We start from the raw sequence: 22,814 nt of genomic DNA, 5'->3' as shown, positions 1-22,814 counted from the left end.
TGGGATTCTTGGTTGTCCTTCATGGGCCTCCCATAATTCAGCAGTCTATGATGAGATTCTTTAATTGGGAACATGACAATTCTTTAATTGTGCACATGATTGGCTGGGAAGCCGGTCAGTTACGTACACAATGACTTCCAAAAGCACAAACAGAAACTAGTAGACCTCTCAACTGGCATAGCATCACCTCCACTATGTTCTTTCAGTCAAAACAGGTCACCTGGTCAGCCAGATTCAAGGGGAAAGAAACAGACTCCAATTCTGGATGGGAAGAGCACCATGCCCATACCAGGATGGGAGGAATTATCACTATCTTCTGCAGATTCCACCACAGAATGCCTTCAGTATGTTATTTGTTATAGAAATGAAAACATGTAAGCAAGAGCACATCACCTTTATTCTTTCTCTAGGGCTTATTTAGGCTCTGCTTCACTTTCTTCACTGTGTCCCAGCCCTCAGGTTTTAGTGCTCTGTCTTTAATTAGCTATGTGTGTATTCATGTATCCTGTTGTCTGTTTCTCTATGATAGAATTGCATCCAGTTTTCCAACTTACACTGGAAAGCGCAGAGAGGAAGAGGGCAGGTCATCTTTAACATCCCTTTGAGCACCCGATACTGTATAGCGTTGTCATGACTGTCTAGAGAAAAGGACAGTGTTAGGGATCTCTGTGGAAGAGAACATGGCTATAGGAAGAGAAAGAGGAGGCTTGAGGGTCCAGAGATTCCATAAGGCTGGCTAAAGGATTGCAATTTTCTCAGTGGTTTTCTATATAGAAAGCCTCAAACAGATGGACACTTTTGCACTGAGGAGCCACACTTTTATTTAGATTAGTCCAAACAGACACTGTGCTGGAGCTTCTTAAGAACACAGTCTCGCCACAGGCTTCCTGGAGGCACAGAAAAGAGAGGGTATGTTGTGGCCATAACAGCCAACAGCCAGAGTGCATCAAGGCTGCTGAGGCAACCCATTCACATTCTCTGCATCCTGTGCTCTGAATTCTCCATTTACCCTGCTTCGTTGCTGGCACTGACTGGGAGAGATGGGAAAGGGCCACTAACAGTAACAAGGATAACACCAACACAATGTCATTAACCTCAACCTTAACGCAGAGAGGGAACTGAGGGATGGCGAGAGAACTGACTGTGCAAGCCAACTGGCAGAGAGAGCTCTCCTGAGAAGTTTGCATTTTAATGCATCCCTCAGGGTTTTCATTTGCTATAGAGCAGTGAGAGGCTTAAATAAATGGCTTCTGGGATGGAATTCACTCGAGGGTTTCATGAGCCAGGAGCTGCAAGTCAGAGGAGACGTTGGGAACCAGTTCTCTTTAATTTTCTCATGAGCTTCCTTTCCACATCAGCTTGTACACAACATTTCTACTGTGAATGATGTAGAGTCTTGAAGGAGCTGTCAAGTTCAACATGACAATCTAAGTTGCCCTTTGTCAATAATGTGCTGCTTGGGACCGCATAACCCACATGTTCAATTATTATTGACATATAAGGATAACAGTGGTTTTCTTCTCTTGGAAGGGAAGGAATCCCAAAGCTTCAAAGCAAAAAGCAAGCAAACTAATCTGTTTTTCATCATGCTTAACATACTCTGGTGGAAACACTTATTGACAGGAACATCTTCTCTCTTTTTCTGCCGTGAGGAGGTGGAGGCCGTGACCTCCACCATCCTCCACTCCTGACTGTTTCCTTGATGCCTTTCCTTACAGCACCTTCCCACAGATCCCCCCATCCCTCCCCCTTATAATTAGGTAGATGGTATTACTCTTCTTCAGAAGACCATTAAGTTTAATTCCTAACATCAGCTTGAGGAGTACAGATAGATGGAGGCTGAGACAAAAGTAGACCTCATCTATAGTAAATTTCCTCCACATGGATGATAGTATTTATTCACTTACAAGAAAAGTGGTTAAAAGAAAAGAATTGTGTACACAGTGGCAGCTGCTCTGCCATCTCTCTCAAATGCTAGCACTGCCTCTAGCTCAAAGAGCTCCAGCCAAGGAGAAGGGGGCATAATTAAGGAGGTCTCTATAGGGTGACTCAAGACTGCCTTCAAATCCATGGCTGGTAAAGCAACTGGCTACAAAAGCTGCGCCCTCTACTGGAGGGGTAAAGAAACCTCATCGTTAGCAGGACTGGTACTGTTGGCACTCCGTGAAATTAGGCGTCATTAGCAGCAGGAGAATCCCAGGGACGGGGAGCCTGGTGGGCTGCCGTCTGTGGGGTTGCACAGAGTCGGAAGCGACTGAAGCGACTTAGCAGCAGCAGCAGCAGCAGAAGTCATTAGATGAGCAAATTTCCCTTTCTGCGTCTGGTGCAGAAAATTGCCCAGGACCTCAAAACAGATCTGAGCCTCTAGAGTGCAGCTATTTGTGCTTCACAGGAGGCAAACTAGGCCTATCTGTTCGGCCTTTTTGAAAATATCAACCTTTGTGTTATTCTTGCCAAACGTGTAACAATTATACCAAAGACATCCAGCTAGCACCACAAACGTGGAGAACCTATTTAAGAATGCACTGTGATGGATACATTTCATTCTTTAAAAAAGAAATTCTCTTCTTCCTGCTATTGGTAGTTCTAAACATTACTTTTTTTCTATTGAGTCAAAAGGTACCTAAGTATATGTTTGCAAGTGGAAAAATGGGGGACAGAAATCAGGTACTGGTAGTTTCTCCGTTTTCATTTCTGTGTGAATTTTTAAGATAAATGTGGGACCATAAAGCATTAATGCAAGTCAAAATGTTTCAGTAAACAAGATTCAGCAGTTCAACTTTATAGCAGTAATAAATAAACCTGTCATAGTGGAACTATATGTAACTTTGTTCTGTATTTTCCAAGTCTCCTGTAAATGTGCTATCATACTTCCATAATTCAAAAAATAAAAGTGAAAGAGAATAAATAAATAAACCAGTTAAATTTTTCTGGACAATGCCAGCATTTGGATTTTTTAAAACAAGCAAATTTCTTATTGACTTCAACTAAATGCTGTTTATAGCATTTTAATTATACAGTAGATTCCATCCATTCAGTATACTTTTCTGAGTTGCCCTACATGCAAGTACATGTTTGTAATGTTGTCTGCCTTCTGGCTATGTTTGCTATTAAAATACATTAAACTATTAAAAAAAGTGGTTGCCAGTGAGTGTGTGGTTGAAAGGTCAGGAATACATATCTGTCCCAGATTCAACAACACTAACCATAAACATAAAATCCTCCACTCAGACCCCCTGTCCCTCTTTCCTTACCTTCCTCAGAGTTACCCATTTCCGCTTAGGGTGCCTCAATTAGGAGCTGCAAGAATTCAGACATTTCTCATTGTTAACATCTCAGAAATCTCTGGGACACCTTTGAGAACATCAACAAGGGATATACTTTCAGGTCTGGGAGAAGTCTATGGAGCTAATTAGGAATCTATGCAGAGGGAAGAATAGGACATGTAATGGCCCGTTCAGCTCTGATTCACGCTGCATGCACTTAGAAAGGGCCCACTGTGTGTCATAAACTGGGCTAAACACTGGGGGACAAAGGCCAATAAGATGGTCTCTGCCCTCAAAGTCCTCATAGTTTATGGGGAAACAGATCAGTAAATAGAGCATTATAAACAATATTCTAAATGCAATGATGGGGACTTCCTAGTGGTCCAGTGGTTAAGCCTCCACACTCCCAATGCAGGCTGCTTGGTTTTGATCCCTGGTCGGGCAACTGGATCCCACATGTCACAACTAAAAATCCTGCATGCCGCAATGAAGATGGAAGATCCTGCTGGCACAGCCAAATAAATAAAAATAAAATCAAAAATAAATGTAATGATGGTGATCTGAGCAAGGTGACAGGAATGGATAAATAAGTGAATGCTTGAAAAGAGGTAGAGAGACTATGCAGTATTTCTGTTTAACAACTGGAGATGAAAGTCTAAATGCCCAACAAAGAGCTGCAGCTCTCTGGGATTGAGTCAAAAGATTGTACAGTTGAATGAAAACAATCTGGGTGAGGTCCAGGAGTCTTGGCCTCTTTCCGCCACAGTGCCAACTCCTCAACTACCCAACACTGGAAATCCAGAGTAAACTGACCAGTCACCTCCCTGTGCTTCAGGTCTCTCCTTTGCAAAGCGGAAATAGCGATTCTTCCTAAATTACAGAATTACGATGGTGAAAAATGAAAGAGTGGATAATAAAGACGGCTCCTCAGATACATCCTGATGACGACAGTGATGAGAAGGCCTGAAGGGGAAGCCACCCAAGCCCTTCTCCTTCTAGGCTTGTGTCTCTGCCCTCAGATTTTCCACCTAGGGAGTGAGGAGGTGCTTGCACCCTAAGGTGACAGATCTGCCCTTACCTTTCACATCCACCCGACAGTCCACGGATGCCTCCCCCAGGGGGTTAACCGCCTTGCAGGTGTAGATGCCGCCATCAAAGGGGCCAGGCTTGCGGATTTCCAGGGAGCAGATTCCCAGGTGAGTAAGGGCTCTGTACTTGGGGTTGCCCTGGATATCCATCTTGTTCTTCAGCCAGATGATCTTTGGCTGGAAGATAAAGATGAGGGGGGAGAGTAAGAAGATACCAACACAACTCCATCGCCCCTACCAGAGAGACAGCTTGGAACCTCGTGCCCAGTTGCTAGCAGGTCATTAAATGACCAGAGAAGGCAACCCACTCTAGTACTCTTGCCTGGAAAATCGCATGGACGGAGGAGCCTGGTAGGCTGCAGTCCACGGGGTCACACAGAGTTGGACACAACTGAAGCGACTTAGCACCAGCAGCAGCAACATTAAGTGACATCATCTTCATGTATGAGGAACAAACATTAAAAAGGCAAACTGGAAACATTATCCCCATTGGCCTGTCTTGAGCCCCAGTGCTCTGACAGTTCCTACCTAACATGCTGTGAAGGTGACAGGAATAAATGTTTTGGTTACAATGTTCCTCAGCAGGCAGAAAGTAACACAGGCCAGCCATGCACAGACCTCCCTGCTCACCTTGGGGGAGGCACGGACGCAGCAGAAGAGCTGGGTGTCGTAGCCGATGACTGTAGTGCAGTCTGCCAGGGGCTGGGTGAACTTTGGGGCTTCAGAGAAATCTCGCTGGGCAAAGCCCTCGGTCCTGTAAACAGTAGCTGAGGGGAGCAACAAATGCCTGAGGGCCCCATCCCTCTCCAACTCTTTCTCCTTAACTCCTCACAGCTTTGAGTCCTGGTGGTGCCTTACCTGCTTTCTGGATGTGGGCCAGGTCAGCAGTGATGGGGGCATTCTCGCTGAGCCCGCACTGGTTCTCAGCAAAGACTCGAAATGTGTAGGAGTTGCCGACGATGAGGTTGGGGACCGTGCAGCTGGCGCGGCGACAGCGCTCCAGCACAGTGAACCACAGCTGCAGGTTCCCCACAACACACAGGGAGTGAGACCCCTGTTCAGGGAATTCACTGATCCCCAGCCAACCGCATGGAGTCACCAGAGCCCCATTCCAGGAGGTTTGTATTCCTCCCTCCCTCTCTCCCAGCCAGGCCTCACCCCAGATTTGGTGTCAGCCTTCTGCACCGTGTATCCCAGGAGGGCTGCATTGCCCGTGTCTTGGGGAGGAGTCCACTCCAGGGTAGCGCTGGAGCCCCAGACATCCACCAACTTGATGCTCTGAGGAGGGCCCGGCCTCTCTGAAAGGGCCAAGCATGACTGTGGGCATGACACACCGCTCATGCCATGACATCACTCCAGGAGGGGCTTCTGCTATGCCAGCCGTCCCTCCACCTTCCACTGCGCCCCACAGTCCCGCTTCCCCAGCTCTCTGTGAAGATCCCATTCAGGCTGAAGTGGGAGCCCCGAGGACCACCCAGTCTCCCATTGCCCCCACAGTACCAATCACCAGGATGTCAATGGTGGCGGTGGCCTCCAGCCCGCCCAGCTGCACACTGAGCTGGTAGCGACCCGAGTCAGCACGCTGGGCCTCTCTGATGAAGAGGATAGAGTCCCGCTCCCCATTCCGCACACTCACACGACTGGTGTCCAAGGCACAGCCATCACGCGTCCAGATGGCTTGAGGTTTGGGTTTGCCCTGAGAAATAGGGAGATGACTGTGAGTGGCCCCGAGAGGCCCCTCGCCCCTCCCAGCTGCAGTAAGGGTCAGATCCACCAGGTCCACATGGTGACTTGACTCACAGCTGCAAATTCTTTGAGTGAGAGCTTGATGAACTGTCCCAGGGGACTTGCATCTCTAGGCAACAGTCTCAGGGTCATGAGAAAGGGCTTTGCATCTCCCACCCTCTGGGAGTCTAGGTCATGGACACTCAGGGGAGCTGGGACTAACAATAGCTGCCCAGACTCTTGTGCTCAGTCACTCAGTCATGTCTGACTCTTTGTGATCCCATAGCCTGCAGCCTGCCAGACTCCTCTGTCCACGAGATTTTCCAGGCAAGAATACTGGAGTGGGTTGCCATTTTCTCTTCCAGGGAATCTTCCTGATGCAGAAATCGAACCCGTCTCCTGCATCTCCTGCATTGGCAGGTGGGTTCTTTACCACTGAGCCACCTGGGATGCCCGCCAGACTCTTGAGAGCCCCACAAGCTGAGAGCTCTCAGATCTCTGCTGACTGAAGGGTGTGGATTAGCCTTGCAGCATCCCCTAGGCGTGCCTGGCCTGACCTGACCTGATCCCAACCCCCCTCAGGATTGCCGATGAAAGGGCCACCTCAAACTTTGGGGAACATGCACCCTCCATTCAAGGCCAGGATGGCTGCCCCCCACTAGCAGAACTCTTGGTTTTTGTTTCCAAATCAAAACCCTGGCCTGGCTCTGGTCATGGACTCAACGTGGGCCTGGTATGATCACCTGGAATGGGATTAGAAGGTTCACGGTATCTCCAACCTTCCTGATGTAGGTCTGCCTGAGGGCCCGAGGTAGCCAGATCTTGGGGTGCTCTGAATGATGGAAAGATAGAGAAGAGGGGGGAGGTGAGCTTCCTGTAGTGGGAAGAGGAGAGTTTAGAGGATGTGGATGCTGCATCGAGTTGTGTTCCATAGGCGGGTGACCCAGGCAACACTCAGCTAACTCAGCCCTCCCTCAGGGAATGAGAAGACGGCACCGTTGTCTCAGTGAGATTTAGGGATAAGCAACCAGCTGAAGGATCCGAGAGAGAGAGTGTTAAAGTATAGGCAGAAAGAGCACTGAAGGGTGAGCCTGACTCCTACCTCTTTTAATCTGTAACTTTCCACCACCGACTTTTCGTCAACTGAGATATTTTGTTTGTGCAGGGACCAGTCTAGCCTGAGTGGTTTGTCTTTCCACTCCTTTTCTACATTTGTCCTCAACAACACTCCCTTTATCAAGGCCACTTTCAGTGTCAATCCTGGCCCCCAAGTATCAGCCCCACTTCCCAGTTTGGGGCCAGACCCAGAGGTAGTCAACACTCTGAACCCACCAGGACAGCGCTGATGTCACTGTGGGGGGACCTGGTTCCTGGGTCCCTTCCTCTGCGAGGCCACCCTGTTCAGGGGCCTGTGTAGTGTCTTCCAGTCTGTGGAAGATCACTTTGTACAATCAGAATCTCGGAAAGATTAGGTCCATTGCTCACCCCACCCCCTTGATCTTCCAGGCTGTTCCAGTGAAAGAGAGATTAAATTATGTTTATTGGCTTCCAGGACGAAGACAGGAGATGCTCAGGAGTAAGGTTGGAGGATGGGTTCCCTTGGGGTCCTGGCTGAAATCTACTCTGTTTTCCAGGCTTCTGGAGCTCCCCTTTCTCCTCCTTTCTCCAGCAGATAGCAGCTTGATAGCAGATTCCAGCCTTTATGATAACATACATGTCCCTGTAAATACATTCCTTAACATTCACCCCAATACATGTATGTTTACTTACAAATAGAACTGTTTAAAATGTACATTACATAATGCAGAATTGGAATGGTGGAGTTGGAAATAAAACAAAGGTTCTACAAAGCTCTTCCTACCCCTCAGTTTGTAGGCCTTGCTCAGAGACCAGGAACTTCACTCCCACACTCCACCCCCATCATCATCACGAGGTTCCTTGGGCTTTGTAGATGAATATAGACAGAAATGTTCGGTGCACGCTGTCCATTTTATTTGGCTAGTTTCCTTTTTCACCGAGCGGCTTACATTTCAACCTGGCTTGTGCTGTCTTAGGCTGCGCCTCACCCCTCTGCACCAACGCACAGGGACTGAGTGGTACAGCGAGGTTGGGGGCAGGGCCGTGTTCTGAGTGCTGTCCCACCCACGTGGCTCAGGGCCTGGAGCCTCAGCAAGGACTGGGCAGCTCAGAGCCCCGGCAGCTGAATGACCCCGCTCCGCTCGGCTGCCCTCTGTTCAACTTTGGCGGTTTGGGTGGAGGAGGGGCATGAAGAACAGAAGAAGTGTTGTGTGATGTGTTCCTCTCCTGTGGCCATCTTGGCAAGCGACCAAGGAGTTGAGAACAGGCGGATATGACTTTAGGGTTTTCTGAAAAAAGAGGGTGGCAATTGAAAAGGAGGCTCAAAACCTCATCTTGTTGGCCTTGCTTCCCCACTGCTGGGTGGGGAGCGAACCCCTCACCTTTGCTGGGCAGAGGGCTAGGGAGAAGCCAGCTCTGATGTCCCTTGTACTGCTCATAGAATCTCTGAGTTAGGAGGGACCTTGGGATTTTCCTGGTTAAGTGGTTAAGACTTAACCTTCCAAAGCATAGGGTGTGGGTTCAATCCCTGCTCAGGGAGCTAAGATCTCACATGCCTTGGGGCCCAAAACCCAAAACATAAAAAAGAAAACAAAAACCTAACCCAGAAGCAATACTGCAACCAATTCAATAAAGACTTTTAAAATGGTCCACATGAGGAAAAAAAAATGAAATGGGGTTCCCTCACAAGAGGATGGATCAAGAGGGGACAAACTTAAGTGACAAGAATGTTCCAGGTCTGAGGACGAGCAGGCGAAGATTCTGCTCTCAGCAGTCTCCCAGCTCTAGAGGGAGGGAGGGCAGAGGATGGACTTTAGTCTAAAGCTGCTGACAAAGTGCAGGAGGTGGCAGAGGAGTGTGTGACAGCTCCAGGTGTCTGGGCTGCAGCAAGCCCTTCCCAGCGCACCCCAGCATTTGGTTTGCCCAGCAAAAGAGAGCAATCTGACCCTTGCTAAGAATGTTAATAGCAGGGCTCATCTGGGGCCTTTCTTTTCACACATCCACAGTCAGGCGAGGTGTTAATTGTACTGACCTTGGAGAAACCTGGCTTTTCCTGCTACCCAAGGTCTTTCTCCTCCTCAGATGCCAGGAGGGATGTGCACCAAAGATTACCACCCTGAAGCACAACGTTGGTTTCCTGAGACCAGTTCTGAGACAGTGGCAGTGTGGTTTTCTCCCTTCACGAGTCTAAGGAAAAAGGCATTTTGAAAAGTGCCGTGAGAGCCCTTGGCTTCTGAGCTGTGTTGCTCCTAGCACTGAATTTTCCTCAGACAGAATACTGTCTTACAAATTAGTGGAGAAAGGGGACTTCCCTGGTAGTCCAATAGTTAAGAATCAACCTTGCAATGCAGGGGACGTGGGTTTGACCCCTGGTTGGGGAAGATCACACATGCCACAGAGCAACTGAGCCCAAGAGCCGCAACTAGAGGGTCTGCGTGCAGCAACCAAAGATCCCTCGTGCCACAGCTAAGACCTGATATAGCCAAATTAATTAATTAATTAGAAAAAAACCCAAATTAGTGGAGAAGGAAGCTACTTAAAGTCCAGAGATCTTGACTCCTCTTGAATAGAAAATCTCTTCTGACTTCCCTGGTGATCCAGTGGCTAGGACTCCATGCTTCTAATGCAGTGGGCATGAGTTTGATCCCTGGTCAGGGAACTAGGGTCCCACATGCCATGCAGTTCGGCCAAAAAAACAAAAAAGAAAGAAAAGAAAAAGAAAAAAGAGAATCCCTCCTAATTCTACTGAAACCTGCTGAAGTTTCCTTCTCTGTTCATGGGAATTAACTGTCAACATCCTCACTTAATTTGGTTTCACATGGCTAACGACTTTCCTTCAGTGATTCCCTAAGGACTGTGCAGTTCAGAATGATGGGCTTAATTATGGTCTGGAGAGTGAGGGAACAAGATGGACACACTGAAAGAGTGAAGTGTACATGAGCGTGAGTGTGTGTGAGTGTAAGACTATGAGGGCATGTGTGTGCACAGGCCTGTGTGAGTAAGTGGTTACTGAAAGAGCAAATCCACAAGGCAAGCTACGGCTTCCAGTCACTCCAAAGATTTCCATGGACCCAAAAAGTACCAGCATTTCTTAGAGAAACATTAGTTGATCCACAGGATATAACATGCATCTTACACTTCTCTGAAGAGAAGACTCTGTCACCCTCTTCTCATGCTGATGACTCAGTGTCACTCTCTCCAACACAGCTGAAGTCAAGATTCTTGGACATCTCAACACCCAGCCTTCCAGGTCCTGCAGGGCCGCCTCACAGCCTTGCCTACCCCTCCTCCAAAGATTTCATCCTCCCCTGCTTCAGCCCTTGCTTCCTTTAGTCATTGTCTAGGCCAATAGAATGGAGTCTAGCCACTCTAGAATCTGAATTTCAAGCAGCCCACTCTCAGCACCACCTATCCATCCCTCCAACCCTCTCCCTCTAGTGCTTCACCAGCAGCGACCCTTCAGCCCACCGAGACCTCTGATCCATTATCCTCCCACCCCTGCACTCTCCATCACCCTTCTCAATGTTATCATTTTCTTTCTCACCCAGCTTAGACTCCACGGTTGTCATCAGATTCACTCCTTGCATACCCACTCAAATCCCTAATCCTTTCCACATCCTAATAACACCCAGCCCCAGTTAACTACCATGCCCTTGGTGCCTGCATCCGTATAGCCCAGCATGGCTGGGGAAAATATTACAAAACCATGCTGACTTTAAATTGATGGCCAGGACTTCCCTGGTGGCCCAGTGGTTAAGAATCTGCCCACCAAAGCAGGGGGCAATGCCTTGATCCCTGATCTGGGAAGATTCCACATACTTCAGGGCAACTAAGGCGCAAGCCGCAACTACTGAGCCCACCCACCACACTACTGAAACCCTCATGCCTAGAGCCATGCTCCGCAACAAGAGAAGCCACCTCAGTGAGAAGCCCTCACAACACAACTAGAGAAAACCCGTGTGTAGCAACAAAGACCCATTGCAGCCATTAAAAAAAAAAAAAAAAAAAAAAGGCAATTTAAATGGATGGCCACTACCTCTAAATAGACACTGGCATTTCTGCCAGACTTCCCTAATTCCTTCAGTCTCCTATTCTCCCGGGTGACTGTTGCACATCCTCCTCTTCTAAAACTTCCATACCTTCTCCCAAATCTTCACTGTAATTGATGATCTTGCTAGTGTCTAAGGCTTGCCTGTAGCCTATCTGGGAGATTGTGAAGGACAGGGAAGCCTGGTATGCTGCAGTGCATGGGGTTGCAAAGGACTGGACATGACCTAGCGACTGAAAAACAACAACACAGCCTATTCTTAGCAGCCAGAAAAGTTTTAAAACCTACACTGGCTGCCCCTCTGTCTCATAGTTGGAACCGGTATTCACAATGGTCCTGCTACCTGGAGGACTCCAAACCTGACGTTCTCTCCCTCACTCTGCTTCTGCCACTGCAACCCCAGTCCATGAGGCGCAGTCCTGCCTCAGGGCATTCGCACTTACTGTTCTCTCGCCTTGGAAAACCTTCTCCTCAATTATCTGCATGCACTGGTCTCTCGTCTCAAGTTGCTGCTCAAATCACCTTATTAACAAGGCTTTCACTGAATATCCTGTTTAAAAACCGCAAGTGGCAAAACTAATACAATTATGTAAAGTTTAAAAATAAAATAAAATTAGGAAAAAAAAAAAAACCGCAAGTGGACTTTCCTGGTGGCGCAGTGTATAAGAATCTGCCTGACAATGCAGGGGACACGAGCTCAATCCCAGGTCCAGAAAGATCCCACATGCCCCAAAGCAACTAAGCCTGTGTGCCACAACCACTGAGCCAGTACTCTAGAGCCCTCAAGCCACAACTACTGAGGCCCGTGTACCCCAGAGCCCGTGCTCTGCACCAAGAGAAGCCAATGTAATGAGAAGCCTGAGCTCTGCAATGAAGAGTAGCCCCGGCTCACTGTAACTAGAGAAAGCCCAAGGACAGCAGTTAAGACCCACCACAGCCAAAAAATAAAATAAATAAATAAATAGATCTTTAAAAAATAATGGGAAAAAAAAGACAAACTTATTAAAAAAAAAACCCAAAAACCAGCAAGCACTCTTCCCATACCAGCATTTTCTATCTTCTTTGTCTTATTTTTCAGCACAGCACTTTATCATTATTTATACATTTTATTTGCTTATTTATTATCTGTCTCCTTACATAGAATGTAATCTCTACAAGGAAATTATTTTTGCCTATTTTGTGCATTTTTCTAACAGTGCCTGGCACATAATAGATACAAAATAAATATTTGTAGAAGGAAGAAAGAGGATAGGAAGGGAGAGTGGCAGGGAGGATGGTTGCTTCAAGGCTAGGCATGCAGCTTCCTGAGCGTGAGGACACAGAGCGGCCCAGACTGAAAGAGGGCCCAGGGTCAGCAGGGAGCGATCGAGCTGAGGTCTACAGACGGGCCCTCCCTCTGGGGCTCAGGGTCCCGTCTTCTCCGTGTCAGGATGCAGCCTGTCCCGTGGCCTCTTATTATTATTATTTTAAATTTTTATGTATTTATTTATTTGTGGCTGTGCTGGGTCTTTGTTGTTGCAGAGACTTTTCTCTAGTTGCAGAGAGTGGGGACTACTCTGTAGTTGACAGTGCTTGGCCTTCTCATTGCGGTGGCTTCTCTTGTTGCTAAGCACGGGCTCTAGGGCGCACGGGCTTCAGTAGTTATGGCTCATGAGCTCAGTAGTTGTAGCCCCCGGGGTTTTGGAGCACAGGCTCAATAGCTGTGGGGCATGGGCTTAGTTGCTCCACAGCATGGGGGATCTTCCCTGACCGGGGATCAGACCGTGTCTCCTGCATTGGCAGGCAGGCAGATTCTTTACCACTGAGCCACCAGGGAAGCAGGCCTCTCACTATCATGAACGCTCTCCTCTGGCCCCTACCCAGTGTGGCCTTCAGGACACCGTGCCTCCACGTGTGCTGAGAGTGATAAAGGATGCTTTCCCAGTGCCAGCGTCCTACTTCCACTTACTTACTTAGCCATGGAGAGCACTTTCTTGACTAAAAGCTCAGTGTTGGCCAGTTGCAGTTTATTTTGATGTTGCAAATATTTTGACGCCTGTTCTATTTCACATGTGCTCACATGCTCACTTTTGTGCCTCTCTAGGTCCCATAGAACTCCCTATGAGAAAGAGGAGGCATTAAGAGGAAGGAGAAGTCCTTGGCGCTCATAGGGAACTTGGGGGCCATCCAGGCCAGCACCATGGCACCCCTTAAAGACCTCTGGATAGACTTCAGTAATTCTGTGAACTCCCTGAGCTTTGTTGAGTATTTTTCTTGAAGCAAGAGCCCACAGCTTTCATTAGGTTTTCCTAGGGATCCATATCCAGCAAAGGGTTCAGAATTCTGATTTAATTCTACCTCTCAATTTACAGATGACAGATGGAAGCCCAAAGGGGTGGATTGACTTGCCTAGGGTCACAGGACAGAGCTAGCATTTGAACTCTTTTTCCAAATGGGTAACAGATGCAAACACTTCGCACAGTGTCACCAGGAGGCTTTACTGTCAGGGGCCTCTGGGATGCCCGTGGGTGAGACCACACACAAGAATGTGGTCCTTCAGGCCTCACTTATGGGCTGGGGCTGTCAGGAGCTGACAGCCCACAGCATCCACCCTGTGGCCGGAGGGGTAAGTATCAGGGGATGAGCACCCTCTCCCAGGGCTTTGTAGAGACCAGTGGTCAAGGAGTCAGAAGTCCTGGCTCTCTCCCTCCCTCACCCTGGCTTATTCCCTGGGCCTTTTGGGGGACAAAACTGGCTTTCTGCCTCAAGACCATTCCAACCTAACATGTTTCCAATAACTTCTGCTCTCTTCATCTCTTTTTTAATGGGGGTAAACTCAGTTGGCTCTGGGCCATTGACATTCAAACAGCTTCTGAAGACCCATTGTCTTCCATAGGATGATAGAGGCTGTGGACTTTCCCACCACAACCCTGTTTGCAGGTAGAACTCAGCCTTTACTCCTGACTTGGAAATAATACATTATCTATTCACATCTTCATTTGGCCTCTTCAAAAGCACTTTGGATTATCTCAACAATCCTTTCAACTACCTTATCAGGTAGATACTAATAATCACCATTTTATAGAGAGTAATTGAAGCCCTGAAGTCCATTGACTTCACCAAGGTCCACGGAGCTGCTGGAGGCAGCCCTGGGAATTGAGTCTAGACCCTGTCTTTTCTTCATCTCCCTATCCTGGCATTCCACGCTGTCTCATTTGTGGTCTTTGCATCCTCTGCACTTAGGGCTTCAAGGGGCCACAAGTGGGGACTTTGTACAGGGAACATTTTTCAGTGTTTCTTTGCAGGAGAGGGCAAAAACCAGTCTCCCTTGGTTGGCTGAGCCAGGAGCAATGGGAGCCACTCAGCAATGGGAGCTAAGAAGTCTCTTAGCTACAGAGGCCAGTTGTGGGGCCAGGGCCAGGTGTGGGGTGGGCAGCAGGGCTGCAGGGAATTTCAGGGCTGGTCAAGGCACCCACCACCTCTTAGATCAAAAAACACCTCTTTGATGAGAGGCTCACAGAGACCACAGAAAAGGAGCCTTAGAATGCTTCTCTTCGAAGGTCTCTGGTTCTGTGGCGCTCGGGTTAGGAGAGGCTAGAGTTTCCCGTGGGAGCCGGTGGGGGTATTGGGATAGGTCTCGGACTCCTGGCCCTGTTGAGGGCCAGAGTGTCACATCTGTTCAGCACTCAGCCTCCCCGTGGCTCCAAGCTTTTCGTTTCCCTCTTCTCCTGGTCCAGATGGATACAATCTCACCCTTCTTTCCCTCCCTGACTGATGTTAGTAATATATCAGGTCTTCCTAGTCCCTGTGACTGACACATTTTAAAGGTAAAAATATAAGCCTATCAGTATTAGTTACTGTAGCGTATCACAAACACCATTCACTGGCTTCTCAGGTAAAAAGCAAAAACCCAGCAGAGGCAGTTGAGCAGCAAGAGTCCATCAAAGAGGGGGTGGGGGTTCCTGTGGATGTTCCTCCATCCTAAGTCCCCATCCCATGAAAGCATTTAGCTCTGCAAAACCCACGGACAACACCCATTGCCCGGCCTACCCCCTCCCCACCAGTCACCTTCTATGGGGGGCAGGAGCTGGGAAAGGGGGCTGCCGGTCCCCCGCCGGGGTGAAGCCTGAGGTCCATCAGCATCTGCTGGGCTGGCTTCTTTCACCTTCAGTGTGGGTCTCAAGGCTGCCTCTGGAGCTGTGGCTGCCTCCATGCTGGGCCACCCAGAGGCTGGGCTCCAGGGGAAGATTTTCACTGATGATGGTGAGGGAGGGGCTGAGCACCTGCTCTCCAGCCTGGCCTCCCCAGGGTCATGTAACTGGGCTGTCCTGTTCTCACCCACTGACTCCCATGAGGGATGAAGCGGGGGCTAGAGGAAGAGGGGAAGCAGATCACAGCCCGGAATAGCTGCAGGAGGAGGGCCCAGTGGCCCTGTTATCTTGGGAGAGAGACGACACCTCTCACACAGCACTGGGGAGGGAGAGGAGCGCTTGAGCTTCAAACAGCCCCTCCCTGCTCAGACCATTCACATGGGAACTCTGGCTTCTGGGGGGAGGACTGGGCGACATCTCAGCTCCTGATCTCCAGTTCATCCAAGGGTGTCTGAGTCCACAGGAAGGGGCCCCATCCTCTCCTTTCCACCCCACCCACCTGCCCTATGGAAGTGGAAGGCAAAGTCTGCACCCTGGAGCCAGACCTCCAATTCCTGGAGCTAGACCCCCAACTCACTTTGGCTTCATCACCAATTGGCTGTGCCTTGTAACAACAGTCTCTCTTAGGTCTGTTTCCTCATCTGTGAAATGGAGATAACAGTCTTAGGGCTGTTGTGAGCATTCAAAGAGGTAATCTGTGTGAAGTGCTTAGCGGTGTGTAGCCAACTAAGTGCTCGATAAATGTAAGCTATTTTTAGGTTGGGCCAGCACTTAACCCTTTCAAAGCTCCCTTGCCTATGAGATAAAAGTACGAGTAAACGAGAGGCAGCAGTTGTAAGAGGGGAGTCAGGGGCCTGGGGTCAGAGGACTTGAGTGTGACCCTGGCTCTGCTCCTTATTCCTCTGCTAGGCGGCCCCGGGGAAATCATGGACTCTGAACCTTAGGTCCCTGGGCTATGAAACAAGGCATGACGATGCCAAGATCATGTTGAGGATAAAATGGTAAAAGTGTATGAAAGTGGCCAGCGCACAGTAGGTGTTAGTTACATGCTAAAGGTCCTGTGTGATTTCTAGGCTCACTAGACCATCACTTACACCTTCCATGCAGTACAGCGGATAGATCAGATTTCCTATTGTACTCTCCCTTTCTCATTTCCAGAAGCTGGCATCTCCTCTGTGAATATATATTTTATGTGAATATATATGTATATATATATATATTTAAGTAGACTTTAAAAGAGCAGTTTTAGGTTCATAGCAAAGCTGAGTAGAAAGTAGCAAGTTTCCACATCCCCCCTTTTCCCTCTTTGAAGGAAACCAATGAGCATGGTTCAAAGAATGAGCTCCTTACTCATTTTTCTCCTTTGGCCCTCAAATTGGGGGCAGCCAATAGGATCCTGGGAGTCTGTGTTACTACCTAGGGTCGTGGGACAGAAGCCCAGAACTCATCTTTGCAACTTATATTGGGACTGAGGGCCAGGACAACTTGTAGACCCACTTGGGATCCAGGAAAACTGTTTTATCAAGAGCTAGGATGGCTGAAGGGAGAAGGCAATGGCAACCCACTCCAGTACTCTTGCCTGGAAAATCCCATGGACGGAGGAGCCTGGTAAGCTGCAGTCCATGGGGTCGCTAGGAGTCGGACACGACTGAGTGACTTCACTTTCACTTTCATGCATTGGAGAAGGAAATGGCAACCCACTCCAGTGTTCTTGCCTGGAGAATCCCAGGGATGGGGGAGCCTGGTGGGCTGCTGTCTATGGGGTCGCAGAGTTGGACATGACTGAAGCGACTTAGCAGCAGCAGCAGGATGGCTGAAGAGGGTGACTATGGAACTTGATCTCTGGGGTTGGTGGTGAGAGACTGTGCTAATGTCAGGACTCTCAGGTGTAAAGGCCTTTCTGACGCATTTCTCTTATCTGAACCAGGCAGAGCCCTTACAGGTCCAGACGGTATACCAGGGTACTCCAAACACCCCTCTTATCCCCATGCTTTGATGAAGAGATTGGTTCAAGCTTTTGGTTTTAGCTCCTTGTTGCAATTGAAGGTACAAAAGAATCAAATAGAAAAGGCCAACTCCTAGGGTCTTATCCACTGGAAAAGCTAATTTAGTAGGTCTGGGTGGGATATGCATTTTAAAAAGCAACTTACTAATTCTGTTGCAGGAAGTCTGAGAACACTCTGTTAGAATTCTTGAAAATAAACCACCCTGGATAACCTCCCCAGGGGGAGGACTCTTCCAGCAGACATGGGGTCCTCAGGAGCAAGGTCTCTGCCTGGTCATCTTCAGACCATGGCCCCAGAGTAAACATTACATGGAAAGACCCCCCAGCCCCCACCCCCAGCCCAGGACAGCAGGCTAAGCAGTCGTCTGGCTTGGCTAAAGGCTCAATGGGGGTGGGCAGTAACCTCCACTGAAAGAAATATTTTGGAGTCAAGATGCAACTCTTTGAAGGTCCTTAATGAAACGGGTTAGGAAGGACTATGAGTAAGAGTAGCAGGAGAAATGTGAGAGGGGCAAGTAGGGAAGTGCTGAAGGTAAACTCCTCAGTGTTGTTGTCTGTCGAACCTGCTAAAGGATCATGTAATTCAAGACAGTAATGACATGCGGCCGCGTCCAGAAGGAAGAATGTAGCAATCAAAGCTGAGAAGCTGTACCAGGGTGGGTCAGCTATACTTCTGGGGAGGAAGAAAAAGAAATCTGGTCTTATAAACACCCATGGTGGGGTAGATCTTTGAGAGCATGAAGAAGAAAAAAGTGAGTAGTTTTTCCCATAAATTACCTAATACCCTTCATGTAGGACTTACAGACACATAGTCCTGGCTCATTAATTGATGTTCTCTGATTGCTGGGGTTCAATTTTTGAAGCTAGGAAAGTGGAGAAACTTTCATATTAACAAACTGTAGCTTAGTCATTTTAGTAGGTCAGGTAATAAAGTCCAGTCTGTTTTATTTCTAACCCAAATATTGCAAATATACAGAAAATTACCAGTACAAAGTTAAACACATCCAGATTTATTTACACAGTGCTAAAGAAATTTGAGTTTTATTTCCATTTTGTGGAATTTTATTCTGGGGTCTGGCTTTGTTGTGCAACTGACATAGGTCATTGAAACTTGATTATTCCACCTCACATGCAATTTTCTGCCCCAAGGGAACAGAAAACTTGGGTTTTTAGTGCACATGCAGTAATGATCTTAATACTGCTTTAGATTTGAGTAGGAAGGCTATCTGACAGCTTGGGGAGGAGGCAGAGAAGGTACAGAACCAGGAGGGACCACATGCTCAGACAGGGAATAGGAAACAAGAGAGGGATGGATACCAGGCACACAGGGGGACCCTGAGCATATCTGTGCATGAGGATGAGGAGGGTACCATCAAAACCCGACCCTCCTCCCTAGACGTCCAAACACAGGAGGTGGGCAGAATCATCAGGAACACTCAAGTCACGTGACCACAAACTGAGGGCATGCGGAGGATGAGAACTGCATTAAGGATTTGGGCATATCATTAACATGTACACTATACAGTTTATACATGTATATATGTACACACACACACATATATATATATATAGAAAGGTACAGATTAGTTTATGTTATTCTATATAAACAAGGATGCTTAAGAATGTACCGGTGTGAAAAAAAATGCACACAGTAGGTTGCTGAAGACAACTTCTAATTAGACTTCTGATTCTTCTTTGTTATAATGCAAAGTAGCCAAGAAATCAACACATTCCTGCTATTTCAATCACCCTCCATGAGGGCGAGGCCTTGGCCCTCCTGGGGCAGGACGGTGTCCCTGGTGCAACCTGAGCTGGGCAAACTGGTGGCAGATGGAACAGTCTGGCCTCCCTATCACTACCATGTGGAAATCCAAAACTTTGGTTTTTGTTTGAAGGACATGTAAGTCCATGTTTATTTATCTGCTTGAGGGAAGGTAGTAGCAAAGGTGAAAAGCAGAAGCTCTTCCTATTTTAGCAGTTCTAGGTATCCAGGTTAATGTGGGGTAAGGCGGCGGTACCAACAGTGAGCAGGGTGAGCTCCAAGCCCCTGCAGAGAGAAGCAGGGCTCTTTAAAGCTCTCCTAAGAGGAAACAAGAAACTCTCTACTGGAATCACTTGCTTAGAAAACAAAGACTGAAGCCAGGCCAGTCCTGCACATGGAGTGGATGTGGATCGCCCTGCACTCCTCTATCCTTGTGCCATGGTGAAGGCCACGGGAGAACCAGCTGTGGTTGACAGAGCCAGTGGTGGCCAGCACGTTACCGATCTGCCAGGGATGAAAGGCCAGCTTCGGCATGCAGAGGCCCAGAGGTAAACCTAAGAATGAGACAGACACCCTGGAAAGCCTATTCAGAGGCAGATGACAAATTCTAAAGCTTTAGTTACAGCCAATCTATTGAATCTCCTGAGCCCAGCCTAGAACTGCCACAGTCCTCCAAACACTTTCAGTCCAAGTGGCGTTCCCATTCGATGAACAGCTTAGGCGTATGCATCCCTGGTCTCAGGTCTCACTGAAAACCAAAAGCCCTCTTAAGTCCAAGATACTTGTCCACAGAGCATGAAAGATGGTGAGTTCACCACCTGGATTTCAGAGCTCAGATCACTCTGGACAGTCTGCTATGTCCAACCTACCTTATGACGCTAACTTCTATTACTGAAACAGTCCCTTGTGCTATTAAGCCTGACACTACACTTTATTTTCAGAGATAATGCTCCAACCTGACATCAGTAGGACAAATCAGAAATCTTTTTTTCTTAGGAGCTATCGTGGCTCTGTTAGGCTGTTTTCATCTTGGGCCGGGGACATACCCTTGTGAGATGCGGAAGGCTAGCCAGCCAGGCTTGCTAGCAGTCCTCAAACTGACTAAGCTCTCCAGCCAGTCATGGGTGGGGGACAAGGGAAACGGAGAGGGTGACTCATCAGTGGAGACTCCATTCCCACACTCTTGAACCACCGTGACCTTCAATGAGGTAAGGGGCGATTTCTAAACACATACTCAAAATTACCATTACTTTTGCTTCCAGCCACGAAAAATTTCCTGTTTACTAAGTTGGCAAAAGAGCTCTACATGCTGCTCTGAAAGAAAGGCCACTGACCCGTGCCCTGAAGAACTGCAAGACATTTGTAAGAAAGCAGCCTGCTCCCACCTGGCAGCAAGAGCATCCATCAAAGTGCATGAGATCCGAAGACAATCACCGTCACCACTCATGACTCAGGGACCTTGACACCTTTACTTCATTTTTGTGCCTCAGCTCCATCTCTAATGGGGATTACAAACCCTGTGGTTTTTTTTTTTATCTCACAAGAATGCTGTGAGGTTCAAATGACATAATGCAAGGGAAAAAGTGCCATGAAAACTACCAAGTTCTACAGAAACCCCAGGTATCACTGTCCTGAGTCTTACACGGTTGGAGAAGAATATTAACTCTCTTACATGTAAAACTAATCAGAGAATTACCGTATGTCGGCACATCTACTTCGGTGGGTGCATGTGGGGAGAAGAGTGTATGGTCTACGCAGGTCTTCTCTGGGCATCAAATTCACATGGGGCAGGAGGTGAGGGTGAACGGGATAAAAGCTGAGACTTTTTGATCATTTGTGAGCTGGTGTATCTTTGGAATTACTTTCAATTTAAAAACCTTACAAAAGGAATGAGATTTTCCTAAAAAACTAGTGCTCTCTGGCTCTAACAAATATGAACTCTCTTTACAAAAACTGCCTTAACTTTATAGTTCCCTGACTTACGTTAATCTTACTGCAGTTTCAAAGTTTCTTTAAAATTCTCCATCCACTCCCTCCCCTGCGTTCCCTACTGCTGTTAATCCATTCTGGTGAGAAGACAATTCAGCCATCTGCTCACACATTCTGACAAAAGTTCATTTGGCACATTTACTTTTTCCTGACTTTCTAGCCATAAAATGAACCAGCAGCAAAATGGCAGTTACCAAAGAACATCCCCAGTCATCACTATTGGGAGAAACCGTGACCAGCACAGTAGCTGTGCTGACTGGGAACGCACTACTGTGTCCGAGTACAGCAAACAGTCAAGCTGTACTAAAACTAATGACGACAGCTTTCCATCACTGTCTGGCCACCCAAAAATCCGCCTCGCTACATTTTCTAATTTATGCCATTTTTTAAAAATGTCAAAGGGAACATTTTATTAAATGTAAAATATGAACTTAATGTATCACACAAAACATCAATCTGCACTAGAAGCGTGTTTTTCACTTGGTTTGGCTCAAAGTTTCAAGCCAACAAATTACTTGGCAAAGCTGGGGAAGTGGAGGGGTAAGAAGGAGAACTTGGTAACAAAACTCAATTTTTTTTTTTTAAAGCTTAAAACTGAAAACATGTCTAGTCACAGCTCCATGTAGAGCAGCAACCTAAGAGGAAGCGAATAAGCAGCCATTCTAATGATTCACGGATGAGTCGTCCTCAGAGGCTGTGCTGTGCATGCCACCAGCCGTTCCAGTGAAGAGGTTGCTCAGCCTGGGTACTCAGCTTGAGCCCCATCCTTGAGCAAGTCCACTGGCACACACATAAGGCATGGCTTGAAAGATCTTGGAAGAAGCAAGAATTTCTCCTTTAATAGGTGCTAAATCTAGTCAATTCTCTGCTGTTCCCTTCTTCCTGCCCCAAGTTAAAAATATTGCCCTTTTGGTTTTCCTGATTTAGTGTCTTGGAAGCACATGTAAGTTAGTTGCCAAAGGGCAATTAACAAGGGTATTGCCTAATTAAACAGGGGAAAAGAAAAATCACTGTGGCCTATGGCTCCTGAAAGAAATAACAAAAAGCAGTGATCTATGTGAGGAGCTGGTGTGCACTATTCTTGGAGCAGGGCTGGCCCCAGAGGGAGAGAGGCTGCCCAGGCTGTGCCAGTCATTGCAGCCTCTTTGCTCATCTCTGCAGCTGCTTCGTGGTGCTGACACTGTCCAGGGATGGCACAGCCCAGGGACGGCACCGAGGGCTTCATGAGAATTGATGACGAAGCTGGCCGGTGCCCTGGGGTAGGCGCCGCGCAAAACATGTGACTGTGGGGTTAGTGAAAAGTTCCCTTCAATTCCATTTCATTTCCCTTAAAAACCAAAACCAAAAAGGGCTCATACCTTGCAAAAACACAGAACTCATAAAGTTAAAGAATTAAAAATTTCCCCTCTCTTCTCCGAGCCAATTGGCAAGAGTGTTTCGGGTCCCCACCCCCCTATTTCTTTAGTGTAGGTCCTTTTGGCTTTGATGGAAGCAGCAGAAACAGAGCTGGGTCCTTCGCAATGGGAAATTTATTTCCCTAAGTCGGAGCCACAGGGAGTGTAGGAGGTACTGCGGTCCATCATTCGTACTCGGTCCCAGCTCTTTTGAGGAGCTATTCCAGAAGGTCCTGAAAAAACAAAAGACACGGGCCATATTATTTACAGACCAAAAAAAATCCCTAATCCTTATTTTGAAAGCCGTTACGTAGCTTCTGGGTTGGCCAA

General features: G+C 47.7%; 2 protein-coding genes across 8 annotated transcripts in view; both read right to left on the bottom strand.

Annotated features, from left to right (window-relative positions):
• Nucleotides 1-793: 793 nt before the first annotated feature.
• Nucleotides 794-15,558, bottom strand: MYBPHL (myosin binding protein H like). 2 transcript variants are annotated; one of them, NM_001192119.1, is made up of 9 exons: nucleotides 15,252-15,396; nucleotides 6,823-6,911; nucleotides 5,855-6,050; nucleotides 5,513-5,652; nucleotides 5,213-5,372; nucleotides 4,985-5,121; nucleotides 4,345-4,531; nucleotides 3,255-3,300; nucleotides 794-887 (listed from the first exon to the last, which is right to left on the bottom strand). In NM_001192119.1, the coding sequence occupies exons 1-8, from the start codon at nucleotides 15,394-15,396 to the stop codon at nucleotides 3,290-3,292; spliced, it is 1,065 nt and encodes a 354-aa protein (NP_001179048.1). In that variant the 3' UTR covers nucleotides 794-887; nucleotides 3,255-3,289. The 2 variants fall into 2 exon arrangements, with proteins under 2 accessions (NP_001179048.1, XP_015319338.1); XM_015463852.3 differs by lacking the exons at nucleotides 794-887; nucleotides 3,255-3,300 and having other exon boundaries at nucleotides 4,428-4,531; nucleotides 4,985-5,108; nucleotides 15,252-15,558.
• A 2,701-nt stretch (nucleotides 15,559-18,259) lies between these two features.
• The window catches only part of SORT1 (sortilin 1), a 67,362-nt gene continuing 62,807 nt past the window's right edge, over nucleotides 18,260-22,814 (bottom strand). For all 6 annotated transcript variants that reach the window (XM_010803258.4, XM_002686189.7, XM_010803259.4 and 3 more), the window contains one exon: nucleotides 18,260-22,717. In XM_010803258.4, the coding sequence (XP_010801560.1) occupies nucleotides 22,703-22,717 (15 nt within the window). In that variant the 3' untranslated portion in view covers nucleotides 18,260-22,702. The remainder of the gene's footprint in view (nucleotides 22,718-22,814) is intronic.

This window comes from Bos taurus, chromosome 3, assembly GCF_002263795.3.
Source record: "Bos taurus isolate L1 Dominette 01449 registration number 42190680 breed Hereford chromosome 3, ARS-UCD2.0, whole genome shotgun sequence".
Lineage (NCBI taxonomy): Eukaryota > Metazoa > Chordata > Mammalia > Artiodactyla > Bovidae > Bos > Bos taurus.
Note: the sequence above shows the minus strand (reverse complement) of the source record. Positions and strands in the feature narration are given on the sequence as shown.